At 46.4% G+C, this 26,756-nt stretch overlaps 1 protein-coding gene across 3 annotated transcripts in view; it reads right to left on the bottom strand.

The window, feature by feature from the left end:
* Positions 1-26,265, bottom strand: part of CNNM2 (cyclin and CBS domain divalent metal cation transport mediator 2) — a 128,634-nt gene extending 102,369 nt beyond the window's left edge. For all 3 annotated transcript variants that reach the window (XM_037400124.1, XM_037400125.1, XM_037400126.1), the window contains exon 1: positions 24,605-26,265. In XM_037400124.1, coding sequence (XP_037256021.1) covers positions 24,605-26,180 — 1,576 coding nt within the window. In that variant the 5' untranslated portion in view covers positions 26,181-26,265. The remainder of the gene's footprint in view (positions 1-24,604) is intronic.
* Positions 26,266-26,756: the final 491 nt, after the last annotated feature.

The following is a 26,756-nucleotide window of genomic DNA, read 5'->3' as shown; positions in this document are numbered from 1 at the left end:
ACCTCTGTCCTCCTACATTAAAATATATGCATCTTCTTGGCATCTAAAAATCTACATTCTTAAGGACTATTTAAAGCAGAACCTCTCTATTCATTTATCAAAGGACTTTTCACTGCACACAGCTTTCCTTTTTTTCAAGTGCCACTCTTGAGTTTCCAAATATAATTCACTCTGAAGAAAACACAAATAACATTAGTATCGCAGATGCTATGTGGCCGAAGGCAAGAAGAAAAGCACGAGACTGAGGCAGGAAAACCATGTAAATTTTCTGAGAATATTGTTAGCTACTGATAAGTAGAGGAAAAGAGATTTAGTTTTTCAAGTACCATGAAAGTTCAAGTCTAAAAATCAGTAGAAAAGCAATAAAGTGATGCTAGAGAAAGTACTGAATATTTTTTTCCCTCCAAATAAGACCTTAAAAATTCTTCTTACTGAATAATCTCAATGAAGACTTCCTGGCTTAGTCACCTGGAAAGCAGAACTGGTTCCCACTTTGAAAGGTCTCTACTTCTCATATCCCTCACCTTGTTTCCAAATGGGAACAGACGACACTGCTCCAGCCTAACATCCACACCTTTCCAAGACACCACTGTCTCAATATCGACTTGGGAGGTGCGAACATACTGCCAAATGCATTCATTGCTGATTCAGTCCACGGCTTCCCTGCCCCTTCTGGGACACATCCACCTTCCATCTCAACAGGAGCTGATGCATTTCCCCAGAACTACAGGAGCAAAACCCAAACTCCAACACCTAAAGCATTCTCTGCCACTGAAATGCCATACAAAGATAATCTTCATAAGCCACAAAGTAACCTAACACATGCAGCACACTGATTACCTGGTCAGATACATTCATCTCTATCACAGCCACATGCATGCAGCAGTCCTGCTTCCAACAAACCTCTGACCGGCAGAGTAATGTTTCCCTTCATTTTATGCAAAGCATGCCATTTTTAAAAACATCTCTTTCCTTCAGCAAAGCCTGGGGAAAGAATTTAGGCTCCTGCTTGCACAAATACACAGTGCGTGCAGCACTTGCAATGGCATACATGGCCGCGTGAGAGCACAGAAATGCAAGGGAATACGCAGAAGCCTTCTCAAGCCCAACAGTTAGGAGCTGTTTGCTGACACCGGTACATACAACCCTACACGCTCATCTTGGTGACAGACCTCCTGCAGCACCCTGAACATGCCACAGGCACGTGTGTATGAAGCGGCCCCGAGCTTTGCTGACAGCTGGAGAGAGCTCGGGGGGAGGAAGGCAGACAGAAGAGGATGGGGAGCTGGCACTGCTCCCTGACACCCTCTGGGGCTACAAAGCAAGCACCAATTCCCCTGCAATATGGGGTACCCCTAAAAATTTTAAGCCTTGAAACGACTTGGCAGTCCTACCCCACTGGTTATCTGCAAAGAAAAACGTGAGCCGAGAACCACCCTGGGCAGCCGCGGGGCCCTGCCGAGGTAGCTGGGGCAAGCCACCGCCGCAGCCGCCTGGCACAGGGAGCTGGGGCCCAGCCACCCTCAGAAAGCTCCAGCCCATTTTAATTGAATGTCCAGACTAACAGGGAGTCGTATGGGTAAAGAGAGGGTACAGCCCAACGCTATGCTGACTTGGCCCTGCTGCTGATGCACCCTTAAGGAGCACCCTGCCACACTCACCTGATTTTCACACTGTGGGACCTTCACCAGATCTCTGCTCTGCCTGAACTCTGTCTGAAGCTCTCAATACCCCAAACTGAAGCAGCCTACCTGGAGTTAAAGCCTGTGACCAACTTAGAGACAGCCTTGGCTGTTACATCTCCTCATTCCAGAATATTTCCATGACATTATTGAGTTATTTCTGCTCCTAACCATGAAAATAAATGTGAGGCTGATCTCATTAAAGTCTCCCAGAGCGTTTGATGTAATTTTAATACATTACCACACTTCTGCCTCTACAGCTCTCTTGGGCTGAAGTGACACAGTTTTCTGACTGCTCTACCCAAAGCAGCCTCTAACACAGGTTGCCATGAGTCAGCTTCTCCCTCTGCACAGCTTGGATAATAAAGGAAGCAAAGCAAGGTGATTTTTTTTTCCATGCAGTAATTCTCAACACAGTCTTCTCTGCTTACTAGTCACTATTTCCTCTGTTGGGGAAATAGGAGCTGCAGGTGCTTTACCCAATAGGTGGCTATGCAAGAGCTGAAACCCTGCTGCTGAACTGCTCTTTGCCAGCTTCTTACAGTGCCCTTCTGCATGCCTTCTCACACCCCCTGCAACTCTCAAAAGCATCACAGTCACTCCCTACCCTTAGGGGGGAAACATGGGACCACAGCAAAGTAAGACTAGCCACACTATTAGCGATTTAAAGGCAACTCTTTGGGGACTAACCCTCTCCACTTTGGTTGAAGTCAAACATGTTGCTGAAAGAACACCACTGCTCTTGGGCATCTGTGTTCAGTCACCTCTGCATTCTGCTTTGAATGCTCCGAAACATGACATGGCAATATTCCACAGCTGTTTCTTAAAAAAAAAAAACAAACACCAAAAAAACCAATTATAAACACTATTGGGATTTAACTGCTCTGAAAATGCAATTCTCACTTCTCTTGCAAAACATCTAAAGAAAGATCCTATTTTTAAGGTAAAGTAAAGACACTCTACAAGTGATACCTAGACCATCCTGTATCCCAATAGGACTTCAAGGTAAAAATCATACCCAAGGCTAGCATAAAAAATGTAGTTTGGGGATATCAAAGAAAAGTAATTTTTTTATAAATCACTGGAAAATACCATTAGGGAAACAACATTTTTAGGGGATAAAGAAGAGAAAGGAGAAAAAAAAAAAGCTGACTTGCAGGCTAGCTAACAAAGTCACTCACGCAGTGTGAGGTTGGGGGAGGGGGGTAAGCACGTTTACAGAACTAGTTTTTGACAGACTGGAAACATCACAGCGTACGTTTTCTCCTCCAGTTACAAGGAGACAAGTGAGAAATGCTATGCTTTTTCAGTTTACTTGAAGTCATATCTCGCCAGTCAGTGCAGTGCTTGTCACTGTGGGACATTACAGCCCCCTAATTCCATTATGTGGCTTGGCAGTGGCCTGTTCTTCAGTTAAGGCAAGGAGACTCTGCAGTAACAAGGCATTACCTCAATTTCCTTTTCCACAAGGAAAGCGATCAATATTTTATGATGAAAATTCCTGGCTCCTATTCCTATAGCTCTGTGCAGTTATCTTTGCCGCAGTTCACATACTGATGCTGCTTCCGATCCCCAGAGTCCGCGTGAAGGGCAGCTAAGTGTTATCTACGCCACATTTTTCAAAGAATTTGGGATTATTTACTTGGGCTTCCATTCTAATGTCGGAAGCCATAAAGCGTCCAAATTGCCCAGACAGAAAAAAATTCTGGCCCTGAGGAACAGAAACCACATCCTCCAAAAGGGGAGGTAGGGGGTCTCTGTGAGCAAACACTCAGCAGAAAGTCTGAGTTTAGGTAGAACAGTTTTATAGACAGGAGTGCTCCAAACAAAATCCCACCTGTGCAGTAAGCATTACAAGCCATGGAGAAACAGTGGGAAGCCGATGTCCTAGGACAGACTGCAGGTTCCCAGCACAAAAGGGGGTCACAAGTACAATCCCAAACAGCCACAAGAACAACTCCTCTACACGTGAGGATTTCACATTCTGATCTGAAGACCTTCTTGCTCTACAGAAGGAATTGACTATCACAGCTAGAGCAGCTGTGGGCAGGGAGAGAAGAGCCAACTGAACACGTATGTGGAAGAGGAAGCATTTAGCCAATAGATCCCTAGGTATCTGTTAAATATCCCTGAGCCTTGTCTATTGACACAATCACATCCATACTACCAAGCATAAGCAGCGTAGCGCAGTACGTGCCATGCTGTAAGCACAGCGGAGGATGTTTAATCTGCAACTATCCCGAGACTAATACTTTCCTAATGTTGTTTTAGGGCATTGCTTCAAGTCACCTGTGGCTTCTCTACATGTCACTCCAACCTAGAGCTCACAGTCTGAGGGGACATGCAATTTGTATCAGCAAGATCACTCTTTTGCCAGCCAAACTCAAGCCAGATCTCTAGATGAAGAAAACAAACATTACAAAACCTCTGCCCATCTAACTGCATTTACACCAACACAGAGAAATACCATCCCTAATTTCCCACCACCTCAGCCTGACACGAAACCAACCAAGCTTAAAAGGTCACCAGTTACTTGCTCTGCATTTAGAAGGACCTCAAATATCGCACAGAATATTGCTATGCCTTCTCCACACAGCCTGGTAATGCAGTGAATTTTAGCCCTGACAAGATTTCAGAAGGGGATTTGTTGTTTTTGTTGTTTTTTAGACAAAGGTTCTTCAAGCAGAGACCATGCAACCTGAAGAAAATTATGAGACAGAGGGTCCTCAGACTCAAAACACTGTTTGCCCTCACTTTGGAACCAAGTCCTTTTGCTAAATCTCCAAGCTCTTAAAAATTTATTCTTCTACTTAGAATTGTGACAGTGATTTCTCCACAATATTTTTAAATAAAAAATTATGGAAAAGAAATTTTTAACAGTATGAATCAAACAAAGTACTGCTTGCAGTTCTCAGCCTTTTCAGCCAGCTCAAAAAGGTTCAGCATGCTTTTCCTGGAGCCAAACTCCCAAAGCTTTCTCAGGCTTTAGCCTCTTTTCCTACCATGCCCTCCACCTTACCCTTCCGCTGCTTTTCTGCTCAGGAAAATACTCACAAAAATAACCAACGAAATCTCTACATGTTGCAAGCCAGGGCATGAAGTTGTGGTCATCATCAGGCAACTGTTTCCAGAAAAGGAACTGAATTCTTCTATTCTAATTTAAGACCAAACCGCCTGTCTTCTGTCATTGTCCGCTTCTCTCTCCCTGCTCCCCAGAATGCTCCTACAAGGCAGGTCAGGCAGGTCTGTATACAAAACTTTGTGAGCAAGCAGTTTTCTTCAGCAGCACCATGGAGAAAGAGCTGCAAACAAGTCCCATTTTGCAAATCTGGGCTCCCTACTCTTGGTAGGGGGAGAAGCAGACAAGGAGCATCTTCTACAGATCAGGGAAACTGGACCACAGAAACTTAAGTGAGGAGAAGAAGTTGAGCAGAGTTAGACAGAACCCAAGGACTGGAGGGCAAGAGCTCATTAACAGCTCTGATAATGATCCTCAGAGGTGCAGAACAGGAACAACTCATTACTTCCTACCTGCCTTATTCCAAATCTCCCACTCCCAAGGAACAAATTAACTCTCACTTGGAAAGGCAAAAATACCCACAAGGCAGGGAGTGAGCTAGGGGAGGCACAAGCAAGAAAAAAAAAAAAAAACCAAAACAGATGGCTGGAGCCAAGTGGCCTACATGAGGTTGAGATGAAGAGAGAAGTTTTAATTTTGCTTCCACGGATTTTAACAGCAGCAAAAGCCAGGGCTTACTCAATTGGGATTCCTAAAAATAGCACTTGCCTAAGTAACCACACAGGACCACATGGGGCTCTATTTTCCTTAACTAGCTTTTGATCTAATGGAATTCTTCAGTTAAGTAAAAGAAGAAACAGGGTCTTTGTGGTGAAAGCACATGACCAGGAGTTAGGAGAACTGGCTTCTCCTACACACTGCTACAGATTTGTCGTTTAGTCTTTCATGCAAAACAATGTGGCTCTTAAAGTACACTTCCACCTCAGACCAAAACCTGTGACTGCATTTAAGAGCAGAAACATCCGTGCCAGCTTTGCTCCTTGCAAACAACCCAGCCGTGCAGCCAGAGCTCAACAGGAGCCACAAGCTCTATCCACGAGCCACACAAGGATCCAAACAATTAGCCTTGTTGCACTCCACACTGTCCTGGCTACACTGGTTGCAACAGGGCTGATTGTTAAGCAAGGCTTTGGTACAACCCTGTGTGTTGCATTTCTCCTTCTGCACTGTGTTGTAACGCTGTCCTCTTGCACTTCACTTGCCTCACATAGGAAGCGAAAATAAACCCTCTTACAGATATAAGCAGAGTTCATTAAGTACTGGTAAGATGCTTGTCTAACATCCAAAGATGCTCAAATACCACAGCAAACCAACGAAGCTAATGCGCCCAATGCAAGAGAGCGGAGCAGCTCAACAGTTCAGCAAGGCTGGAAAGTGCAAGAGCAGAGCGGAAGCGACACATGCTGGTATTTCAAACAGTCAACAAGCAGTAACCTGGTAAGACCTCTGGGACCTTGACCAGGATAGACAAGCTCTGTCCTGATCGAACTGGCTGCTTTTCTGGGTCTGTAGAACCCTATGCGCTTCCCACACCCAGCAGAGGGCTGCGAAGGACGCCCAGCTGCGATGCTTCCTCCCACCCCAAAAGCTCCCTTCCACCCTCTGCAGCCTCAGCGCGAGCTGCTGCAGCAGCGGCGTCAGGAGATGGGATTCTCCACGAGAGTGGGTTTAAGTGGAAGAAACTGGACAGCAAGACACAAGCGGGAGCGGACTGTAACAGCAAATTAACCCCTTCTCTGGCTGACGGGAAAGTGAGCCAAGCCTAGCATGAAAGGAGGAGACATTTCAGCAGCCACATCGCAGACAAATGACATAACACACCTGACAATACATTTAAACAATGCAAAACATCCTTTCCAATGCCTGCAGCAAGTCAGCTCCTATCCTAAATATCTAACACACTTGGGCCCACAAGCGCTTGCCAAGTTGTCAACATGGCCTTTGATATCAAAAAATTTGAAACCCCTGCCTTAAAGGCCAACGCTTGCTTCTCCACCCATATTTGAAATGCAAGATGCCTGAAAGCTATAGAACTATTTTAACACCGAACATGCAGGAGTCTATGCTGCAGAGCGGACACGTTCACTGGGAACTGCAGTTGGAAAACTAACAAGTCCCCTACTGCTACAATAACCGTAGCTGCGTAACGGAAGACGTGCCAGGGATCGCAGGAAGCTCAAGCCTTCCAGCGCTTTCTGCGATCTCCATGTAGAGACCGGACCAAGGAGCACCTTGTTTAAACCAGTGTTAAATGCCAGGATAGCAAGGGATGTGGGGCAGGAAGGATGAAGGGCCATTTTTTCCTTAAAAAAAAAAAAAAAAAACAAAAAACCCACAACCACTTAAGTTGTACACCAAATTGAGGCCTTACGGGTTTTTTTTATTTTCCTTTGAAGGGAAAGAAAAGTCAGTAAAAAGTAATTTCCCCACATGTCAACAGAAAACCCACACATCCCACTCTGCAACAGCTGGAGGAGGGACGCTTCATGCTTTTTTCACCTAGATGTACTCCATTCTCTGTTTCACTTCTGTTTCTTTTCCAGGGGGTAATGTTGGTGTAATTATGATTTTTCAAAGCCAGAGGACACCTTCTTTGACCCTATGCTTTCTGTTTTCCCACCTTGACTTCACAGCTGCTCATACTACATCCCAGGCTCTTCTTCAGCATGACCCAAGAAGTCTCCACAGCACCTGCAATGCCGAGACCACACAGTGTGCCACAATACACTGGCTCCGACCAGGATAGAACTCCAGGATACCAGCCCTCAAATTTACAACCACTGACTGAAGTCATGATTTCACTCCACACGCACCAGAACCACTCACCAACTGCTTAAAATACCCTTCTTCACAGACACATGCAAAACGGTTGCAGCATGTGTTTCAGTAGGAGTCTAGCCTTCCCACTTTGACACAGTAATTTAGGAGCTGTAAGACAAGCATTAAGGCTGGTCTGATCCAGACTTTTACAAGCTTTACATTTCACACTGATGTTATCAGCTAGTAAATCATACACATTGCAAGCAAAGGAATTTTTTTATATGCTTTTCCTATATGCATTCCTCAGACCTGAGTGTTCTGGATACATGAATTGTTTTCTGTCAGTCGTCTTTCCAATTAAGATCTGATCCTTCCTTCCTAATTTTTCCGGTATGTTACGCAAAATGTTAGTCACTGACATGTTCCAACAGGGACAAGAGAAATGATCAGTAGAGATTAAAGCACGCCATGCATCAGCCAACTTCTCAAACAACTGACAAAGGAAACACAAAACATCTTAAAAGGAGAGGCTTACAGAGATGGCAGCTCTCTTACGATGGTTGGTCCCATGAACACAACCATTTCTGCCAGTTGTCAGAAGTGTTTTGTGGTTGCATTTAAAATGGTTGCAATGAAATCCCCAAACACAACAAGAGAGCAGCCCCCAAACACTGTCTCCACATTTTGTTAATTCCAATCAAAGCCAGACCAATTGCTTCCTTTAGGGCCAATCACTAATGTCTACTAAATGGTGCCACAGGAGCTCTATTCCAGGTTACGCAGGGGCAGGATCATCAATAAAACCAACACGAAGACAAAGTCAGTCATGTCCTTATGGATTACTTTGATTAACATTGAGATCCTAGCTGTTCTGCAGTCCTTATGCATAGGCATTTGTCAAGGACTCCAAATCAAGAGCTTGTCTGGTCCTATACATCTTGGTATAGAGTGCTATTTTAAGAGACCGGCACCTATCACACAATTCCAGATGAACAGTAAATGAACCATCCATTCAATCCACAAACAGAGCTAGTGGTAGGTTTTGTTTTTAAATAAAGATGCTACTGATTATACATCAGCAAGAAGTCAAGTTGCAAGGCATTAACTAGTATGCTCTCATCTCATTTTCCCACCAGCAACAGGATTCTCAGATCCAAGTTTTATTGCTCAATAGCCACAGCTTCTGCCAAAAATCACAAGGGAGCGAGGGGGAGGGGATGGCAAATATGAAATGGGACAACAGCTGTCAAGGTAATTTGATAGCAGCGATGGCTTCTTGAACCAGTGGACACTCTTGAGAATGTGAGCCAAGGCCTCCAGGCATCCACAGAAAAGCCAAGTAAGATAAAGAGCTCGGTGAGAGAGCTGATACAGATGTCTGAGACAGAAGAAAGAACAAAGCAAGCCAAGGCAATCTAACTTCTAAGAACTTCAGTTTTCCAAATAGAAGAAAAAATTCAGAGCAAGTGTCCAAATGAACCCTCCCAGCCATGAAGACAAACCATCTTTTGTTTGAAAAATGTTTGCAACTTTCCCAGTACCTTTTCCAAAAACATCTCAAAACTACAACATCCAAACAGAAAAGAGGAGCAAAGAATGAGCTGACAGATTAAAAGATCCAGTCAATAGGTTCAAGTCTAGCTCAGCTTCCACTACAAAGCTGTTACCTGCGTTATGAGGCTCACATAAATTAAACTTAGGACGACAGGTCAATTCCTAATAGATCTATGTCCACAGTCAAAAGTTTCCTTGCTGTGCCCACAACACAAAAAATATCCAAAAGAAATAGCTATCACTGGAAACACTGACAATTTTCATACTTCTAGTTTAACTGCTCCGCTAAATGAACCATCACTTCAGCAATGAGTCATATCCTTTGGTGGAACTGCAAGAAGAAAGCTCATTTGTCTGTGTCTATGTGGCACCTGTTTTAGTAACATTAAATGGATCACTGAGACACCAGAAACACAGGCAAGCACAAACAGCAAGTCAGGAGGGTGTTAGCTGTGACAAGAACAGCAGAGGGAGGTCAGACATGTCACTGATTATTCTCATCAGTAGGTTTTACTCTTTCTACGGTTTTTTTCTTCCTGTTTTTCTATGATAGTGTTCATTTTGTGTATGTTATGCTTTAACCTTCTCTCATACACTGAACGACTCTGTTGTCTCACTTCCCCTCTCTTCCCAGAGCTTCTGGATCCTCCTTGACCACCCCCACACCCAGGCTTGTCTCAGCAATCGCACAGGAGTTCACAATAGCTGGAAGAAAACACCAAAAGAAAAAACAGAAGCAAAGAAATGCTTCTAGCTTTGTTCAGCATTATTGTCAACTGCTACAGATGCACTACATACCAAGAAACTGCCAAGACGCATCTACATGTACATGATGCAGACAATCTGTTTCTTTACACTGAAGTCAGCACTTTGATGGACGCTAATGCAGTCAGTCACTGATGTTAAAAGCAGCTTATTCTGATAGGGAAAATAAGAAACGTGACAATTGGCTTCAAGAATTTAGTATCAAGTTTTAAATCAAACTGCAAACCTAGTTTAACATTCAATTTCTCTAATAGGATCTTCAGGTGCTGTATTCAAGCACCCTCCCTATAGTGAGAAGCCACTGGCTTGTTCAGTTGTGCCTGCAGATCTATCTCCCACAAGCATTGCACCTCCCTTACCTGACCCTGGAGGGATGATCTACCACTATTTTTGTAAGCACTTACTAAAACCCCTTGCCCAATGCAGGAGCTTTTGCCTTAAGCACTGGTCCTGCAGAGTGGACATCAGACCTGGGAAGAGCAGGGTGGCTTCCGCAGGCCTCCTGAGCCTCACACATGCAGATAAGGAGAATTCACAGAATGACTGCCTCGAAGCCAAACAGGTTTAACAACCCTTCACCATCTCTGAGGCAGAAGGCAATTTGCTTGGTATGTCACAGGAAAAAATGTGCACGCGTTGGGGCAAGGGTAATGAGACATCTACCCCATGCGACTTCAAAAGGTTAACAACTCAAAGGTTGCGACACACCCATCTCTTCCTTGCACAGCCTTCAAAGGTTGCCCTGCCTAGTCCTAACATCACTCCCTTCACCTCCCTGTTCCAACACAAAGGGATTAAAAATTAAGGAAAAGTAATTTTCTCTGAAACTAGAAATCTATTTGTGTCACTGTCGGTAGCAACTTTTCCAATGAGATTTCAGAATTCACACTTTACTGGGGAATGCCATTTGCTCACCTCTTCTTTTAGTCAAGGGAAGAAGGATGAACTAGTCCCTATCCACCCCCTCCCTGCACAAGCCTAACCCCCAGGGGAGGGATGAGAAACTGGATCATGCCTTCCCTGTTCCAGTCACATCCATTTTCTGAATGGGTCAAACAGCAAAATTCTCAGCTTCTCCATCCTGTTCCTGTCTCCCATGTCAAAAAAAAAAAAAAAAACCCACACCAAAAACAATAAAGAACCAGGATGGAGCTAGACAGATCAATATGATCACAACCACAGCAAAACTCTTCATGCTAGCACAACACAGTGGTGCCCTTGATTATGAGTCCAACACTGAACTTCTGCAGTAACAAACACTTTAACCAGACATCAATTATTAAGGGAAGCTTGAAAAGACACGGTGATAATGGTATTAACAGAACACAGGTTCTTTCAGTTCTGTGTCATGGAGGCAAGTGCAGCCTAGACCCTGACGTGCACATGGGCCCAACACAACCACCAGAGCACTGGCAGAATCCAGTCTCTGCCAGTACACTCAGAAAAAGCAGGACAGAGTGCACGGCATCCCAAGGAGGTTGCCTGCACCACCCTAGAGAAGTGTTGGACTATCTAAAGGACAGTTCTTGCACACCTCCTTAACTGTTGACTAATATTAGGCTGGTGGGTGGCAATTTCCCCATATCACATCGTCACACGTGGAATAAGGGGGAAAGCCCAGCTAAGCCATCCTTTTCAACCTAAATTCCACCAGCAGTGAGAACAGACTTGGATCTATGTCACTGCATCCCTCTTACCCAGCTTGCTCAAGACTCCTTTGAAACAGATGGCAGCGAGGAAGACTGTTGTGCTAGCCTCTGGCATAGCCAACCTGTCTATGGTGCAAGAACAGCTTTCTAGCTGCACCAGGAATAGAGCTCGAGACTTCCTGGCTCATGAGGCTGCCAAGGTTTTTAATCATACTTTGGTTAGCAACTTGTCACCAACAAAAAAAAAAAAAAAAAAAACACACAACAAAAAAAAGCTGGTACCTGCACATCCCTCAAGACTGGGAATTTACGTAATAACAGGCATGCCACTTAAAGACTTGCCTGCTATGTTTTCGCAAAACAGAAAAATCCTTAATCCATAATCAATCCTAAACTGGACATTAAAAGGGTCTGAAAATGAAAGCTAAGCAGCATACGATAAAAGGATAAATGGCACCTCTGACACAGTAAGGAAGAAACAATAGATTAACTCACCCCACCACCACCCCGTGCCAGTAAAAGGTTAGAAAGCACCTGACAATGAACTTTACAGCAGCAGTTTTAGTACTCAAAGCTACGCAGAACAAACCATTAACCACCGAGGCATTCACCTTAACTGTATCTCCACACACTTGTCTAGTGGATGGACTCATCTCATCTGCTGCTACAGTCTCCTATTCTCTCTGATTTTCCTCACCTTCTTCCAAAAAATAGCGTCAGGAAAACTACACACTGATCTCCAGAAAGGAGTGTGAAAATACTAACTAAAGACACTGACAATCAAGGACTTCAGGGCAAGAGAAACAAAATCCAAATCACTGGAAGGGCTATCAGTCTAAAGGAAGTTGCAATCATCATGCAAGGAAGCTATAAGACAAAGATTAAACCAAACTCCTATTACATACCTTAAATTGCAGAAGAAAAGCTGAGATGTACTGGTTCCCACAAAACCAGTCAGTTGATATAGGGGAAGCGAACAAACAGGAATAGGAAAATCAAATCTCCTGTATGCGTTAAAACTCAGTTTTATGAGGTTAAAAAAAAATTATCTGTTCCTATCTGCAAGAACTTTTGCATCCAGTCATATCTTCAGGTTTTTATGTCCCAGACACCCTCAAAGCCACAGAAAACAACTGATAGATGAGAATTCCTTTTGTTAGGTTCATGAGTATTACCACAGCAAGAGTTCTTGCCCCAAGAAACTGCATGCTGCCTCTAGCTGTGGGAGTACACGTTTAATCGCAACACACTCATTATCACAACTACTTACTGCAGCACTGGAAAGGATGGTTAAGATAGCCTCGCTTGTTAGAAGAACCTCTTGAGTTTAAAGCACATTGTCCCCTCCTGGAAGAATGTTCATGTTAAAGCTTCCTCTAAAAACCAGCAGGACACTGCCATTTTAATGCATGTCAGAGGAAATAGGTGTAGGGCCAGACTCAGCATAAATGCCACTCAAGTTTCCAAGCCTACCAACTCCCTCATGGCGGCTCTCTGGTCAGCATCCTTCTTTAAGCACTCCTGAAGACACTCAGCTCTTTTTTCCGATCAGGAGGTAGATGCAAGTAGAAAGCAGGATACCTGGATGCAGCCTCTGATACTTACAAGTGTGTTTTCAGCTAGAGGTTAATTGGATAGCAGGAAAAACGGCAAACTACAGAGCATCATCAATAGAAACTTGGGTCGTAAGAGACTTTTTGTTAATTTCTCTACTCTCTGCTTGGATTAAGATTTTCCAGCATAGTTATTAGTTCCAGGATGGCCACATAACTATCTGAAAAAAAGAGCATACTGATCCCTGTGCAAAGCCCAGTAGTTTAAATGCAAAACCATTCAGGGATACAGCTAGACAACTTCCCCCCCTTCTGAATATTTTCCTTGGAACTTTCTGATTGGAGTCTGTGCATTGCATGGGGCTGAGAGGGCTATTACTCTTGGAAGCTATAGTCCCAAATTCCTTCCTTTACTGGAAGATGTGAGGTTGATGATTTGCAAAGAAGAAATGTATTAAAGCCTCTTACTACTGCATCATGTTCAAACAGCAGGCAAGCAACAAGTTTAAACCCGGTTTTCAGGCCAGGAATCAGAAATTAAAATCCTCCCAACACTCAAATGTATGCCTGTCTTCCCTCCACCCCACAGCCTTCCCCAGTCTCTCTCATTTAAAAAAAAAAAAAAAAAAAAAAACAAACACAAAACCAAACAAGAAAAAGGCTTGTTCAAAGATTGCAGCAAAACCTGGAAAATTCAAAACAGCTGTTCTGGAAAGCAAAATACCCCATTCACAGAATAGAGCCGTTGACATCAGAACTCTCCTGGTAGACTTCTCATCCTATGCACAGCAGGTGTGTCCCTGCACAGAGAAGAGGCTGGGATTCCCATCTGCGGTGCATCACACAGTACTGGGAAACCTTGATCTCCACCCTTAACCCCAGGGGCACTGGAGAAAGCGGGAAAAAAGAAAGCTACTGTATTTGCTTGCACAATGGCTGCACACACTACAACCGCACTCACAGGTTCAACCCTGTAACTGCCATCGAGCAATAGATTGCTGTAGTTCTTGGAGACTGCATCCATTACGTAGGTAATTAAGTTTCTTCACTGCCCCAGCTGCCTTCCTCAAGCTCTAACCTCAGGGGATTCCCACGATGGGAAGCTTTGCCCCCCACCAAGACCGCCTACAGGGTGAACTGTGCAACTTCTCCCTTTCCAGGTTCTCCTTGGGAGCCTTCAGACAATACAACACGAGCTGGATTAAACCAGTAAACTACTGGCAAAGCAATTCCACATTAGTGATCATAATCCCCCCCGGCCTTTGTCAACGGAACAGAAAGACCTATAAAACTGTCAGTCCTGATTACAAGAGAGAGGCAGGCTCCATCATATGGAAAGGGAATAAAGCTTTACACCTGTTGTGATCTCCGTAAGAGTCAGAGGAAAACACAAATGTGCTAGTATAGAAGGAACAGAAGCAGGCTTCCCTCTACATGTGATACCAGGAGGTCTCTCATTTGTCTTGCAAGTGAGCACTCAAACTAGGAGCTGATGTTGAGTCTGAAGTACACTGTACAGGATTTTCATTAAAAGAGCGATTTCAATTTCCCCAGGAGAAACCCCATACACATAGTACAAGCAACTCTTTGACACTAAGAAAAAAAAAAAAAAAAAAGGAAAAAAAAACCCAAAACACTCCCTGTGAGCAGTGTGAAGTTCTTGAATTTAGCTGTGGAGTTATCAGTGTTTTCAAGCCGAAACACTGCAAAAGGCTCCAGGCAAACTAGAATATCAACGAGAAGATAAAAGTTACTCCCCATAAGGGCAGGGAACCAGCATGCAACAAAAACCAGATCACACCTGTAGAGCAGCATAAATCCTGTACCACTATAACCATGTAGTCCATACAGCGAGCTACTCACAAGACCGCTGCCCCAGCCTCCAGTGAGGCATTCCTTACTCCTCTGCCGGAGGACAAGCAAAACCTAGGCAGCAAGTCTTCATATAACTGGTGTCCTGAGAGATGCTTCCTCTCCCCTCCCCACACACTACAGCAAGAAACTAAAATACAAGCTTTATCAGTACACACACCTCAGTTACACAGCAGGGGGAAAACCCACACAAATTCACACAGCAAATCACGCTAATTCACCCACCTTGAAGCAAAAGCTTAGCAGTATCCCTTGGAGTTCAAGTTAGAGCTACTGAATAACTTAATATTCTGTACCGATATTCAGATATTAAATAATAATTCACAATTTAGGCCTACCTTAATGAGTACAAAATTTAACTGAGGCCTCTTGCTGGATACCCTGTAATATTAACTGAGGGCTCCTGTCTGCACTTGCTGTGTACGGGAATTGTAACCGTAAGAGCTGTACTTGCTTCCAGTGGAAAGATGTCCCAGGCTAGATAGGAAGAACTAAGCCTGCAGTTTGCCTAAAACCCACAGCCACACCTACTTTCAATGGCAGATTGTAAGTTTTTATCAAGAACAAGTTCACACCAGCAGATTTTCTTCCAGACAAGCAATTCACAAGAATAAAGGTGGGCAACTGATCATCCCTGTCGTCACAAAACTGTTACATGGAAAGGTGTCCTGCAGGCTCGCTTTGGCCAAGGGCTGCACTTGGAATGCTGCAGTGCAAAGGGCAGGCAGGGCAATCTTCCGAAAGCTGGAGGTGGAGTACTGGAAGGAAACCAGAAATGGCAAGATCCTTCTTAAAATTGTTTGCTGGCAGAGTCAGCATTTTGTTGCCCTCATTACTCACGGACAAGCGGGGAAATAAAGCCTTGTTCACCCCCACAAAGATCAACAGTCACGGATGGCTCTGTCATATCACTGTAAGAGATTATACTACCATAAAAAACTCACTATAAAAACCCCAACTTTCATTCACGCTTGCTGCAGAAGAGAACCTCAAGCAAGTAGGAGCCTGGTCCTGATGGCACAGTTCATCCTGCAGAGCGCAGTGTTACAGCAACCCTCTCATCTGAAGAGCGGATCCCCTTCAGGACTGCCGGCAAAAGAATGGTGCAATCCCAACGGAAAGCATTACAAAAAACAAAACTATACAGATCTTTTGTACTGAATGTATGTGCTCATCTTCTGGCCCCAGCTCCTTTGGCTCTTGCTCGGTTAATTAGTAACTGCAGCAGAATTGCGTTAACATGTAACTCTTGAGGCCTCAATAATCATCAGGCTTCAGTTCCCAGATTGACAGGCATCACAGTTACTCTGCCCTTCAAAGTACAGCTCCTTGATGAGAAGGGCTGTTGCTTCATATTTAAACACTGAACTTACTATACCCAACAATTTACAAGCAAAATGCTTCAACACAAAGACAGAAGTCAGTCAGTCCCACTCACACAAGCTTTCTTAGCTTTGAGGTTTCTGTTCAATCTAGGGCCTGGGTATTTTAAGGCAAGTTGGTTACAAGACAAGTTTCTTTACTAGTATTCTTTCACTAGTCCTCTCAAGCAGATATCATCACTAGCAGGTAAAGAACAAGGCTGACTCATGTCTTTTATTCACAAAATAACCACAAACACCCCTGTAAGAATCCTAATTTCCAACATGTCAGCCAACCCAGACAAAGAAACACCTCTTGCATTTACAGGATTTGTCAACACAAGTCATCCTAGACAGACAGCCTATACGACATCCCATAAACACCACAGAAGTATGGCAGATCCTGAAAGTCATTCTTCTCTTCAGTGAAAACTGGCTGCCTACCAAAATTCTGGAAGGCTCCCCGGCAATTTTAACACGAAACAGGAGAACAACGGCTTGAAGGCTCCAAGGGCCCCTACTCATGACTCTCCAGAGTGGAAAGCTACTATAGACAGAGCCCTAAGCAGGGAAGAGAGCACTTTGGAGTAAAGGCAGACAAAAAAGGAAAGAGCTAGTAGAGACAAGTTTGGAAAGAATCAAAGCCTTTTTGTTATTGGGAACCAGGAATAGAGAGATCAGCTGAGCCAGCCACTGTGTTAAGCACATCTAGTACATAAAAACTCCAGTAGCAAGTCAAAAGAACATTCAGTTTCTGTCCAAGCATGATGGATCTCTCTGTCATCTATCCTTCTGATATTGTAACTTCATGTTTCATGCTGGGAGTGTCAAATGGGGACCCAGATCCTCCAAGTCCACTTTGCCAAAGACACAGTACAGTTGCAGTCCCGGAGTCGTAATATTAATGGGGGGTTGGAGGTTTTTTGATTTTAGAAGCAGCTATGGGAAATCTTTTAGTAGTTTTTCGTTTCTTCGCCTAAACTCATAACAACATGTTTTAAAGAATCAGAACTGTATTCCTCCACGTTGTACAAAAAGCCATTTAAACCACTAAGGGGCTTCTTAACTTAACTGATCCAGGCCATCCCTTTCTCTTTTCTGCACCTCTCTCTCTGTAAGAAGACCTACACTGAGGTGATTAGGTTAACTTTCTTCCTTAGTTCCTTAACCAGCTTTAGTTTTCATGCCCTACTCACAGATACTTTGTCTACCATCACACTTAGCCCTAGTTTATTCCCAGCATATCTGCTTCTGCCAGCAAGTGTTGGGCCATACTGATTTCCAGGCCAAGGGAAAAGGTGGATTCCACCAGAAGCAGGTTAATGACAGATTTAGGCATCTCTTTATACAATTACATATTGTTGAAAAGAGAAACAAAACCCCATCACTAGATAGCCCTGAAATGACTCAGTGACCTTGGCAGGAGCCAGGCTGGAAAAACCACCTGATCTGGGACTATTAAGCCATATGCAGTTGGCTGTAGCTCATTAGCACCAAGTATTTGCACTCCTATTTGTAGCTGGTAGGCTGTATTTCAGGACCTTGTCAAATTCACAAGAGTGCCAGGTCATGCTCACCAGGGTATGGTTCAGAGCACCAGAGTACGCTGTGTAAAACCAGAGGGCTAGTTTTACAAACTCTATTAGTGAAATTGGGCAGGACTCAATACTAGAAGTGTAATTGGTCTGCCTAGACTGGCAATTGCACCGCAGCTCTGTAGAGGCGCATAAGCTAATGAAAAAGTGAGCTCTTGTTAAGTATTAATGGAAAAAGCACAGCAGGATGAGATACAGACTCATTCAACACACTGCTCAGCCACTCCTTTCATTCTAGGTCTATCTGATGGTGGCTTAGCAGCTGTAAAACTGACTTATGACTCCTAATATTAAGCATCCATTGCAAAGTATTTAGAAGAGGTGAAGTAGTGAGACTTCATATTCTTCAGGTCTTAATTCCCATGCACTAGAATGTCCACCTTCCAAGTGGGAAAGACAAAATCTGACACGAATCAACACCAGGAAGACTTACAGTTTAATAGCATTGATGCTCCAAGGTATGTGACCTAGTAACGCCCCCAATATCCCACTCACTATGATTCCTTCAATAAAGGTAGGAGGGGACTGAGGCTCACTCATAACATGTCTGAGGTGTCAGGTGGCTAACTCCCTCAAGTTCCCAGCCAGAATGATATCACAGCCTGCCAAAACAAAACCTACCTTTGGATGGCTTCACACAAAAGTCACAATCAGAAATGCAACCTTTAGATCCATGTTTTTCTGCCTCTAGATACCCCACCGCTGCTGTTTGTCTATGTGCCAGAGCTGACAAAGGTTGGGTCTTGATTAGACACATTCACAGAAAGGCTATTTAATAAAGGGCTATTTAATAAAGACAGTACCTTTAGTTCCAAAACTTCTTGAATCACAGCCAGGTGAGATCAGTGAGCTTCTGTGGAGAACAAGATCAATTTGCTCTTTTCTAGTACTTTCTCTAAGCAGCCACAGCCATTGTCAGACATGTACTACTGCAAAGAACTTGCTGTCATTGTTTTTACACTCTCAGAGTCAACTGAAGTTCACCGAGAAAGTGTTCTGCTCCTCAGAACCTCACGTGGGCAGAGAAATACTGAAACTCAAAAAAATCTCAGCCCTGAAGAATGCTACAAAGGTTAAACTACCTGATTGTTTTCCCGCACTACTGAATTTGCTCAGAAGTTGACATTCTGCCTCTTCTTTCTTCTAAAATTGGCCATGAAATGCTGCTGGCTGCACAGAGTGACCTGAAGTTTACATCTGTGCCTATTACAGATAACCTTTACAGACTCAGAGAAAGCAGATAGGAACATGGTTCACTTGTGGTGGAATTCACTCCCATCAGCTTCAGTGCAAGAATGCATTTGCTACCTTAGCAAACAGTTGAGGGGAGGAAAAGGCAACTTCTCATCTTTGTTGAATGGCAAGAGTTGCTAGAATCGGTTAAAAAGCAACCAAAGAATCACACTCGACGCGTCAGATTCAAACCTCTACTGCTCAAGCTGTTTAATTCACTTACTCCTCTCCCTGTCAGCCACCTGAACCGCACATTTCTTTCTACTCTGAGCAGCAGAATGGAGCCTCCAGCTGGGCTGCTCACCCAGGCTAGGGTGAAGAGGCACTGCTGCTCTCCAGCAGCATCTCTTCTTCTCCTGGTCCCTAAAAAAGCTTCACAGCAGGCAGCCCAGGAAGAACTGGAGCTGTTCTCTGATGCATTCCCCCCCGATGCCTCCCCCTCAGCCTACCAGCAGGAGGGCTGCCTGCAGTAACCCACATCCGCTCCTCTCCAGTGGAACGAGCACGCATCCCCCAGGAGCTCTGCAAGGCCAGCAAAGCTCTTGGCAGCACAGTACCTGCGGGTCCTATGCTGTCAGACAGCCAAGAAACAGTTTGTCACAAGGCAATCCCCACCCCCACATGAAATTTTTGTTCAGGGAACAAATCTGCAGGCATATCACGCTAAGTCTTCTGCATCTTGGTGGCAGATTCCCTCCCACCTACCAGTCCCCTACTCTCTTCACACGAAAAAGTCTTCATGCTGGACCTCCTCAACACCTTTCCCTTTATATGAATTTCCCCAAAAGGATCAGAGGAGGTACCTTTTAATAGCCAAGCAGCCTTGAAAACAGTATCGGTTTTCCAAGGAGGAGTTTTACATGTCTTTCATAATCCCAGAAGGGACTTGGGTAGTTTCTTCCAGTTTCTCATAATGCTGCACTCACAGGCTTACACAGAAAAATGGCTCAGGAGACAGGCAACCTGTTCAATAAACTAGAAAGTGAGCATTCAGATCCATTAAGTAAAATTTACTCATAGGAATTCTGGACTCAGATCCAGCAGGATGGGAACCCATAAAACCTGAAAGGGACCAGGAAAGAAGCCACCTGCAAGCCTGGGTTAGAGCTGTACCAGAACGGTAAGTGACCTAACAGAAAAAAACCCTCAGACCAACAACAGTAATGCAGAACTTGGGATCCCTGGGCTACCAATCACTTCCTGTCCTACCTGCTTCCAAAAAAAGGGTCTATGTGCTCAAAAGACGAGTAAGTCAGTCTAGGTATTCTCTGCTCCCTCAAAAGTAAGGGTTCTGTGTTTCAGGTTGTTAGGGCTTGCTTTACTTTGGAGAAGGAGGAGGAACTAGAAAAGAGATTGACCAAGTTTTTCCTCCAGGTCCTACATCCACACTAAATATAGCCACCAAGCATACATGCTATTAAAAACAGACAATACAAGACCAACAGAGCCTGAAGATCATCAAGTTAAATCTGACAACATTTCTAGAGGGAAAAAAAAAATTAAAAAATTAATATCTATTTTAAGGTCCAGTTGGCAATGGTTTTAATAAGGAATCTAGGAATTTTCTCAAGGTTGCCATGTGATTCAGGAAACAAGAGTTCAGAACTGCTGCACACAGTTACTGTGACTTCTTTGTAACAGGTTATTAACTCTGATCTTTAGTATAACATAATAGTGGAGACAGATATAAGTAAGATCAAAACATATGACTCAAAGTTCCCAGATAAGGAGGACTCCAGTTGAGAAACTGCTGCCCTCCAGAGCCGTCCAGGCCACCAGGAAAGCAGCCATACAATGCCTTGTAGAAAGTGGGCCAACCTTGAAATATTAGTATTACAACATGAGGCTTTTCAAGCTGAATTCTTGTAGCTCTGGCAGGCAGGGAGCTAGAAATAGAATGTTTTGGATTTAGGATCACACATGCAGAGATCTGCCTGTGAAAAACACCAAGAGCAAGTGCCAGAGAGCATTTGAGCAGAGACCTAGGAAAACTGTCAAAAAGGAGAAAAAAAAAAAAAAAGCAAGGCCACACACTTGTCAACAAGAAAAAGGAGATCAGCAGAGACAGTTCACTAGCTTCTTTCCAAAAATGACTTTGTTGCTCATTTGTTCCCTGCTGCAGCTTAGGAACCGGGACACAGATCAGTCCTGGAACAGCTAACACCTTGCTCCCCTTTACAGCAATCGCCAACATCAGATCAGCTAGGAGTGGACTTACTTCAAATGAGGTATCTCTTTGCACTGAGCAAAGTCAGCAGGTCATTTCTTAGGCCAGTATAAAGAGAACCTTACACTTTCTTGCATTAAGTTTGAAAGACTGAAATCAAGTAAGCTAAACAGTCCGCTCAACTTGTAGGCAAATGGATTTGACAGCACTGGTAGGGGTTTAAGGTCTGTCGACGGAAACAGAAAATTGCCCCTCTTTCAAAAGCTATGTGTTCATTTGTAGGTAAACTGCTTTTTTAGAAGGGAAACTTTTTTGCAGACTGCTTCAGAAATCATGTTTATTCACACGTAAAGAGATTAGAGCAACAAGGGAGTGGGAATGTGCTACAGCTCTCTCTTAATTTAAGTTTCTTGCCTGGCAGCACAGAAGTGAAACAGATACTTATTTTGCAATTGTGGCCAAAGAACATTAATAACATCACCATCACCAAATCCTCCAGCTGCACAGCCTAAGCATGAGGACAAGTACAGAACTACACATTTCATCTTCCACAACCACGTAAGGACATACATCCTGCAGTGCTTGACTTTTAACCTCCTCCTTGTAAGCCTCCGTTCCGCGTTTAGGTTAAGAACACATCGCTCCTACCCAAAAAAGTGAGCTTCAAAACCCCACCTACCCAGCTAATTACCAAATTTCTTTAAAAAAAAAAAAAAAAAACGCCCCTCTCCTTAAACCGATTATTCAACTGACAGCATTATCACACGAGCTGCCCATTGCACCAAACTGTGGCAGCAGGGACCTGCTGGGGGGGCTGGGGTGTGAAAAAAAAAAAAAAAAAAAAAAAAAAAAAAATGATGCACGTGAGTTTTGAAGCAAGCCTACTGTGGCAGAAGTTCAATGTGATGGGAAGGGAATGATTAAAAACTGTAAACTTATTTTCAACACTCTTCTAGAGAGTAACAAGCAGTTTGATTCTCACCCTTAATTTGTACATTCTCATGGGAATTTGGCAAGGTTGCTCTGAAGAAGAAAGTTTGAAGAACTCTTGCAAAAGACACTGCGCTATGCCAGATCAAGCAAGCTATCAGTTATTTACATTCATTTCAAAACACACAAAGGAAGCCATTTATTTCCACCATATCTGCACTTTTTAAAGAGAAACCAGTTTGGACAGAGCTGGTCCTATCACCAGGGCTTGTCCATACAGACCAACCAGCATAGCTGTTCTGGAGTAAACATTTAAGTACGACCAAACTAGCCTGAATTGATTCACAAATACACAGACTATTCCAGGACACAGTGATCTCGGGGAGGAACACGCACGTTGGGAAGTCATCCTAAACTTGTGCTACTGGGACATTTCCTAGTGCAGACAAAGAAGTTCTTTGGGAAGACCAGCGAAAGCAATCTCTGGTCTGCACCTTCTAAGCCACCCCGGAGAATTTTTAAGAAGCCTATTTTAAGCACAAGTTTCAGGAACTATAAGGAGGCATATTTGGCTTAGCCACACTTGCAGGATTAAAATATGCACCTAATTCTCCCAGCTATTAAATAAAAGGATTGCTATGTTACCACGCAGGAGTGCATTGCACCTCTTTCAGACAGGGGAAATAAAGTGACCAACACAGCATTCGTTTCCTCAGACAAGCTGCTACAAACAAAACTAGAAAAAACACAAGCCTTGCTACAGGTTAAGAGCCCCATCATGCTACCTGGAGTTCAAATAAGGGGAGGGGGGAACAACCCTATGCCCACACATGGCACAATCCATCTTGACGGACCAACAGTTAAGTGACATAATTGAGTTTCCCAGATCTGAGCTGCAGATCCCGCAGTGCAGGAGCCACAGCCAAGGGAGGGGTCTTTCTCGTCTCCCCTTCCACAGCTCCAAACCAAAGCAAGACTTCCCCATCACTACACAGAGGCAGAAAGAAAGAAAGAAAACCACTGCTGCACCGGTCAGTAAAAAGCAGAAGTATGTTCACTTTCTGTCTGTGAAGATGAACTAAAGATGAGGAAACCAACGGGGTAACACTACAAATCCCCAAAACTCAGTTAAGCTGGAAGAAAGAGATCAAATGCCATGCTGTCAAAACCCCGTGTGTGGACAACACAGCACCTGAAATGTAAATGGTAATTTAAATTATTCCCTAGAAAGACTGTTCACCTATGAAAAAAAGTTATTTTCAAGGTAACTTTTGTAGCTGATAAAAGACCAACTCAGATATTCCCCATTAGCCTAACTGTGGGGTCAGTGCAGCTGTAAAGATCTCCCCTTTCGGCCAGATCACCTCCCAGGCACTGAGCTGCTCAGCAGTTCTCTGACCAGGTCTCCCCAGGTATGAACAGCTCTGTGGCACTCCAACGGCCTTCCGTTTTCCAGCACAGGAGACCGCACATCAACGCTGTTTGAAATGTCACTTTGTTATTTCTCTGTAAACACTTCCCTGCACAGGCCATACGGCATCATTACTTGGCTTGCAGAGAGGAACAGATTTAAAAAGGAAAACAAAAAAGTTTTTTCTCTTTCTCATAAGCAAAAGCTTCTAACGGGATTTAAGATGCATTTGTCAGGTTAAAACCTCCTACAGTTAAGACGGCGCCAGAAAGCCTCAGTCCCGTTCTGATGCAACTAATACACAGGCTACACAAGAGGGGTAGCTAGGGTCACATCTCTGCCGAGCCTGTGGTGCTGGGGCGGTGGGAAGCCTAGGGAAAAAGACCTGTAAACTCTGAAGCGTAGCACCAACAGGTGCTTTCGAACATACTTTAAGACCCTGAAGCTATTTATGAGTTACAAGACCAAAGCATCAATCAAAATAACTGGAACATGAGCACAGAGCTGAGGTCAGCCGGCTGAGCCTATGAATGGAGCTAAAACGCCTTGTTTATCTCAGCACGTGCGCGCGCACTAAGCCTGAAAGATACCCGAGCAGCCCACCCGCTCTCCTCGCTGTCAGGCCAGCTGAAAAAGCACGGGAGAAGCCACAGCCAAGCAATGGGTGCAGATTCCCGTCAGCGGTTCTCACCATAACGGACAGATGAGTGGAAAAAGCAAGAAAGAAAACAACCTTGCTTGGCACCATGCCCACACACACATCCCAGTGCAGTGGGGAAAAGAGGCCGGGGGCACATACCAGCCGCATATCAGTTTTCTGACCCAGGGAACAGGCGGATCTGGCAGATGCCTAAATACCGGCCGCTCTCTGTCCCGAGCGCGCCTTCCCAAACCCCTCTGCAAGCAGGAACACAAGGGGCCTCTCTGCAGAGCCCCCTCACCTCCAGAGCTGAGAGCTGACCCCCCGCGCCCCCGCCACCAGCACGAGCCCACCTTTCTTGAACTCCTCCAACATGGCGTCGAGCTTGGTGTCGTTGAAGACGAAGTGCAACGGGTGGTTGTAGAAGCGGGTGATGGTCTTGAGCGGAGTGCAGTCGTCAGGGTCCACAAAAGCCAGGTCCTTAACAAAGAGCAAGTCCACAATGTTGGAGCGGTCACCCTCGAAAACAGGGATGCGGGTATAACCGCTCTCCATGATCTCGGACATAGTGTTGAAGTCCAGCACAGCCTCAGCAGCGATCATGAAGCAGTCTCGGAGGGGGGTCATCACGTCCTCCACAGTCTTGGTGCGCAGCTCCAGGGCTCCCTGGATAATGTTGAGCTCCTCTTTGACCAGATCGTTATAAGGGTCGGTGACCCGCAGCATCTCCAACAACTTCTCACGGTTATAGACCGTGCCGATCTCCTGGCCCAGGACACAGTCCAGCAGTTTGCTGACGGGGTAGGAGGCCGGGAAGGTCATCATCATGAAAAACTTGGTGAGGAAGATGGTGTTGGCGCCCACGGCCAGGCCGTGCCGAGAGCAAATGGCCTGCGGCACGATCTCGCCGAAGATGACGATACCAATGGTGGAGACCACCACGGCCACCAGCCCAGAGCCGGCAATGTCGTCCAGCAGGATGGTAAGCGTGGTGTTGACCAGGACGTTGCCCAGCAGGAGGGAGCAGAGCAGGTAGTTGCCCTGGCGGCGCACGGGCTCGATGCGCTTGGCGTAGTTCTTCTCTTTGTCCGTGCCACAGTTCTGCACGATGCGCAGCTCCATGGGGTCCAGGGCCATGAGGCCCAGGTTGAGGCCGCTGAACATGCCCGAGAGGCAGAGGAGGAGCGAGATGAAGATGACCTGCAGCCAGAAGGGCAGCAGGAACTTCTTCTCCTCGCCCACGATCATCTTAGTGTCCTCGCCGTCGTGGTAGATCCAGGTGGTCTCGCCCCAGGGCGGGGGCCCGACCGGCCCCTCGGCGCCTGCCAGCCCCCCGGCGGCCCCGGGCCCCAGCGCGGCGGCGGCGGGGGCCGAGACGGAGGTGCACAGGTAGTAGGACTTGCTCTTCTCCGTCTTGCGCAGGGGCTTGATCTCGATCTCGATGATGCCCGAGGTGCGGCGGTTGAGCACGATGTGCGGCAGGATGATGATGTCCGAGGTGCGGATGCCGCAGCGCTGCGGGGCTCCGCCGCCCGCCGCCCCGCCGCCGCCCCCGCCGCCGCCGCGCCCCGCCGCCCCCGCCGCCGCCCGCCCGCCCCGCCGCTCGTGCTCCGTGAAGGCGATGCGCGACCAGGTCTCGTTGTTGATGTTCTGCCCGTAGACCCGCAGCTTCACCCGCGTCCGCTCGCTCACCCGCAGCGCGCCCCCCTCCATGAAGGAGACGTCGTCCGTGTCCTCCAGCCGCAGGCCGATGATCACCGTCTCCTCCGCCGCCGCCGCCGAGGGGGGGACGACGGCGGCGGCGGGCGGCGCGGCGGCGGCTGCGGCAGCCGGGGGCCGCCGGCCCAGGCAGCCGCCGAGCAGCAGCAGCAGCAGCACCCGCGCCCCCCGGCCGCCCCCCGCCATGTTCCCACCGGGCAGCGCGGCCATCTTTAGTCAGGGCTCGGCGCCGCCGCGGCCCCGCATCGCCGCGCGGCGCCTGCGGCGTGCCCCGGCTCCCCCGGCGGCGGCGGCGGTGGCGGCGGGCGCGGCGGCGGGCGAGGCGGCGGGCACGGCTACCCGCGGGACCCGACAGGCGGCGACTGCCGGGCCGGGCCGAGCCGAGAGCCGCCTCAAGCCGCTGCCCTCCCCGCCCCTCCCCGCACGCCTCGCGGGGTCGGGCCCGGCGCTCCGCGCCGCCAATCGGTGCGCGCCCCCCCGCCAGTGGCGGCCCGGCCCCGCCCTGCCGCCCGCCACCGCCTCCCCAGCGCGGGGGGCGCGTGACTCCGGTGTGTACGCCAGGCGGGCGGGGGCGGGGCCGGCCCTGAGGCCACGGCCAATGGCAGCGGGTCTCGGGGCTGGAGGGGCGGAGACTCGGAGGGGCGCGACCAATGGGGGCGCGGTGCGGCCGGCGGGCCGGGGACGGCGCGTGCGGCGCTCGGCGGGGCGGCCGGCGAGCCTCCGTGCCGGGGGACAGGACGGGACGGGACGAAACGGGACGGGATGGGACGGGGCCGCTGCCGCCCG

Source organism: Falco rusticolus, chromosome 9 (assembly GCF_015220075.1).
Source record: "Falco rusticolus isolate bFalRus1 chromosome 9, bFalRus1.pri, whole genome shotgun sequence".
Lineage (NCBI taxonomy): Eukaryota > Metazoa > Chordata > Aves > Falconiformes > Falconidae > Falco > Falco rusticolus.
Note: the sequence above shows the minus strand (reverse complement) of the source record. Positions and strands in the feature narration are given on the sequence as shown.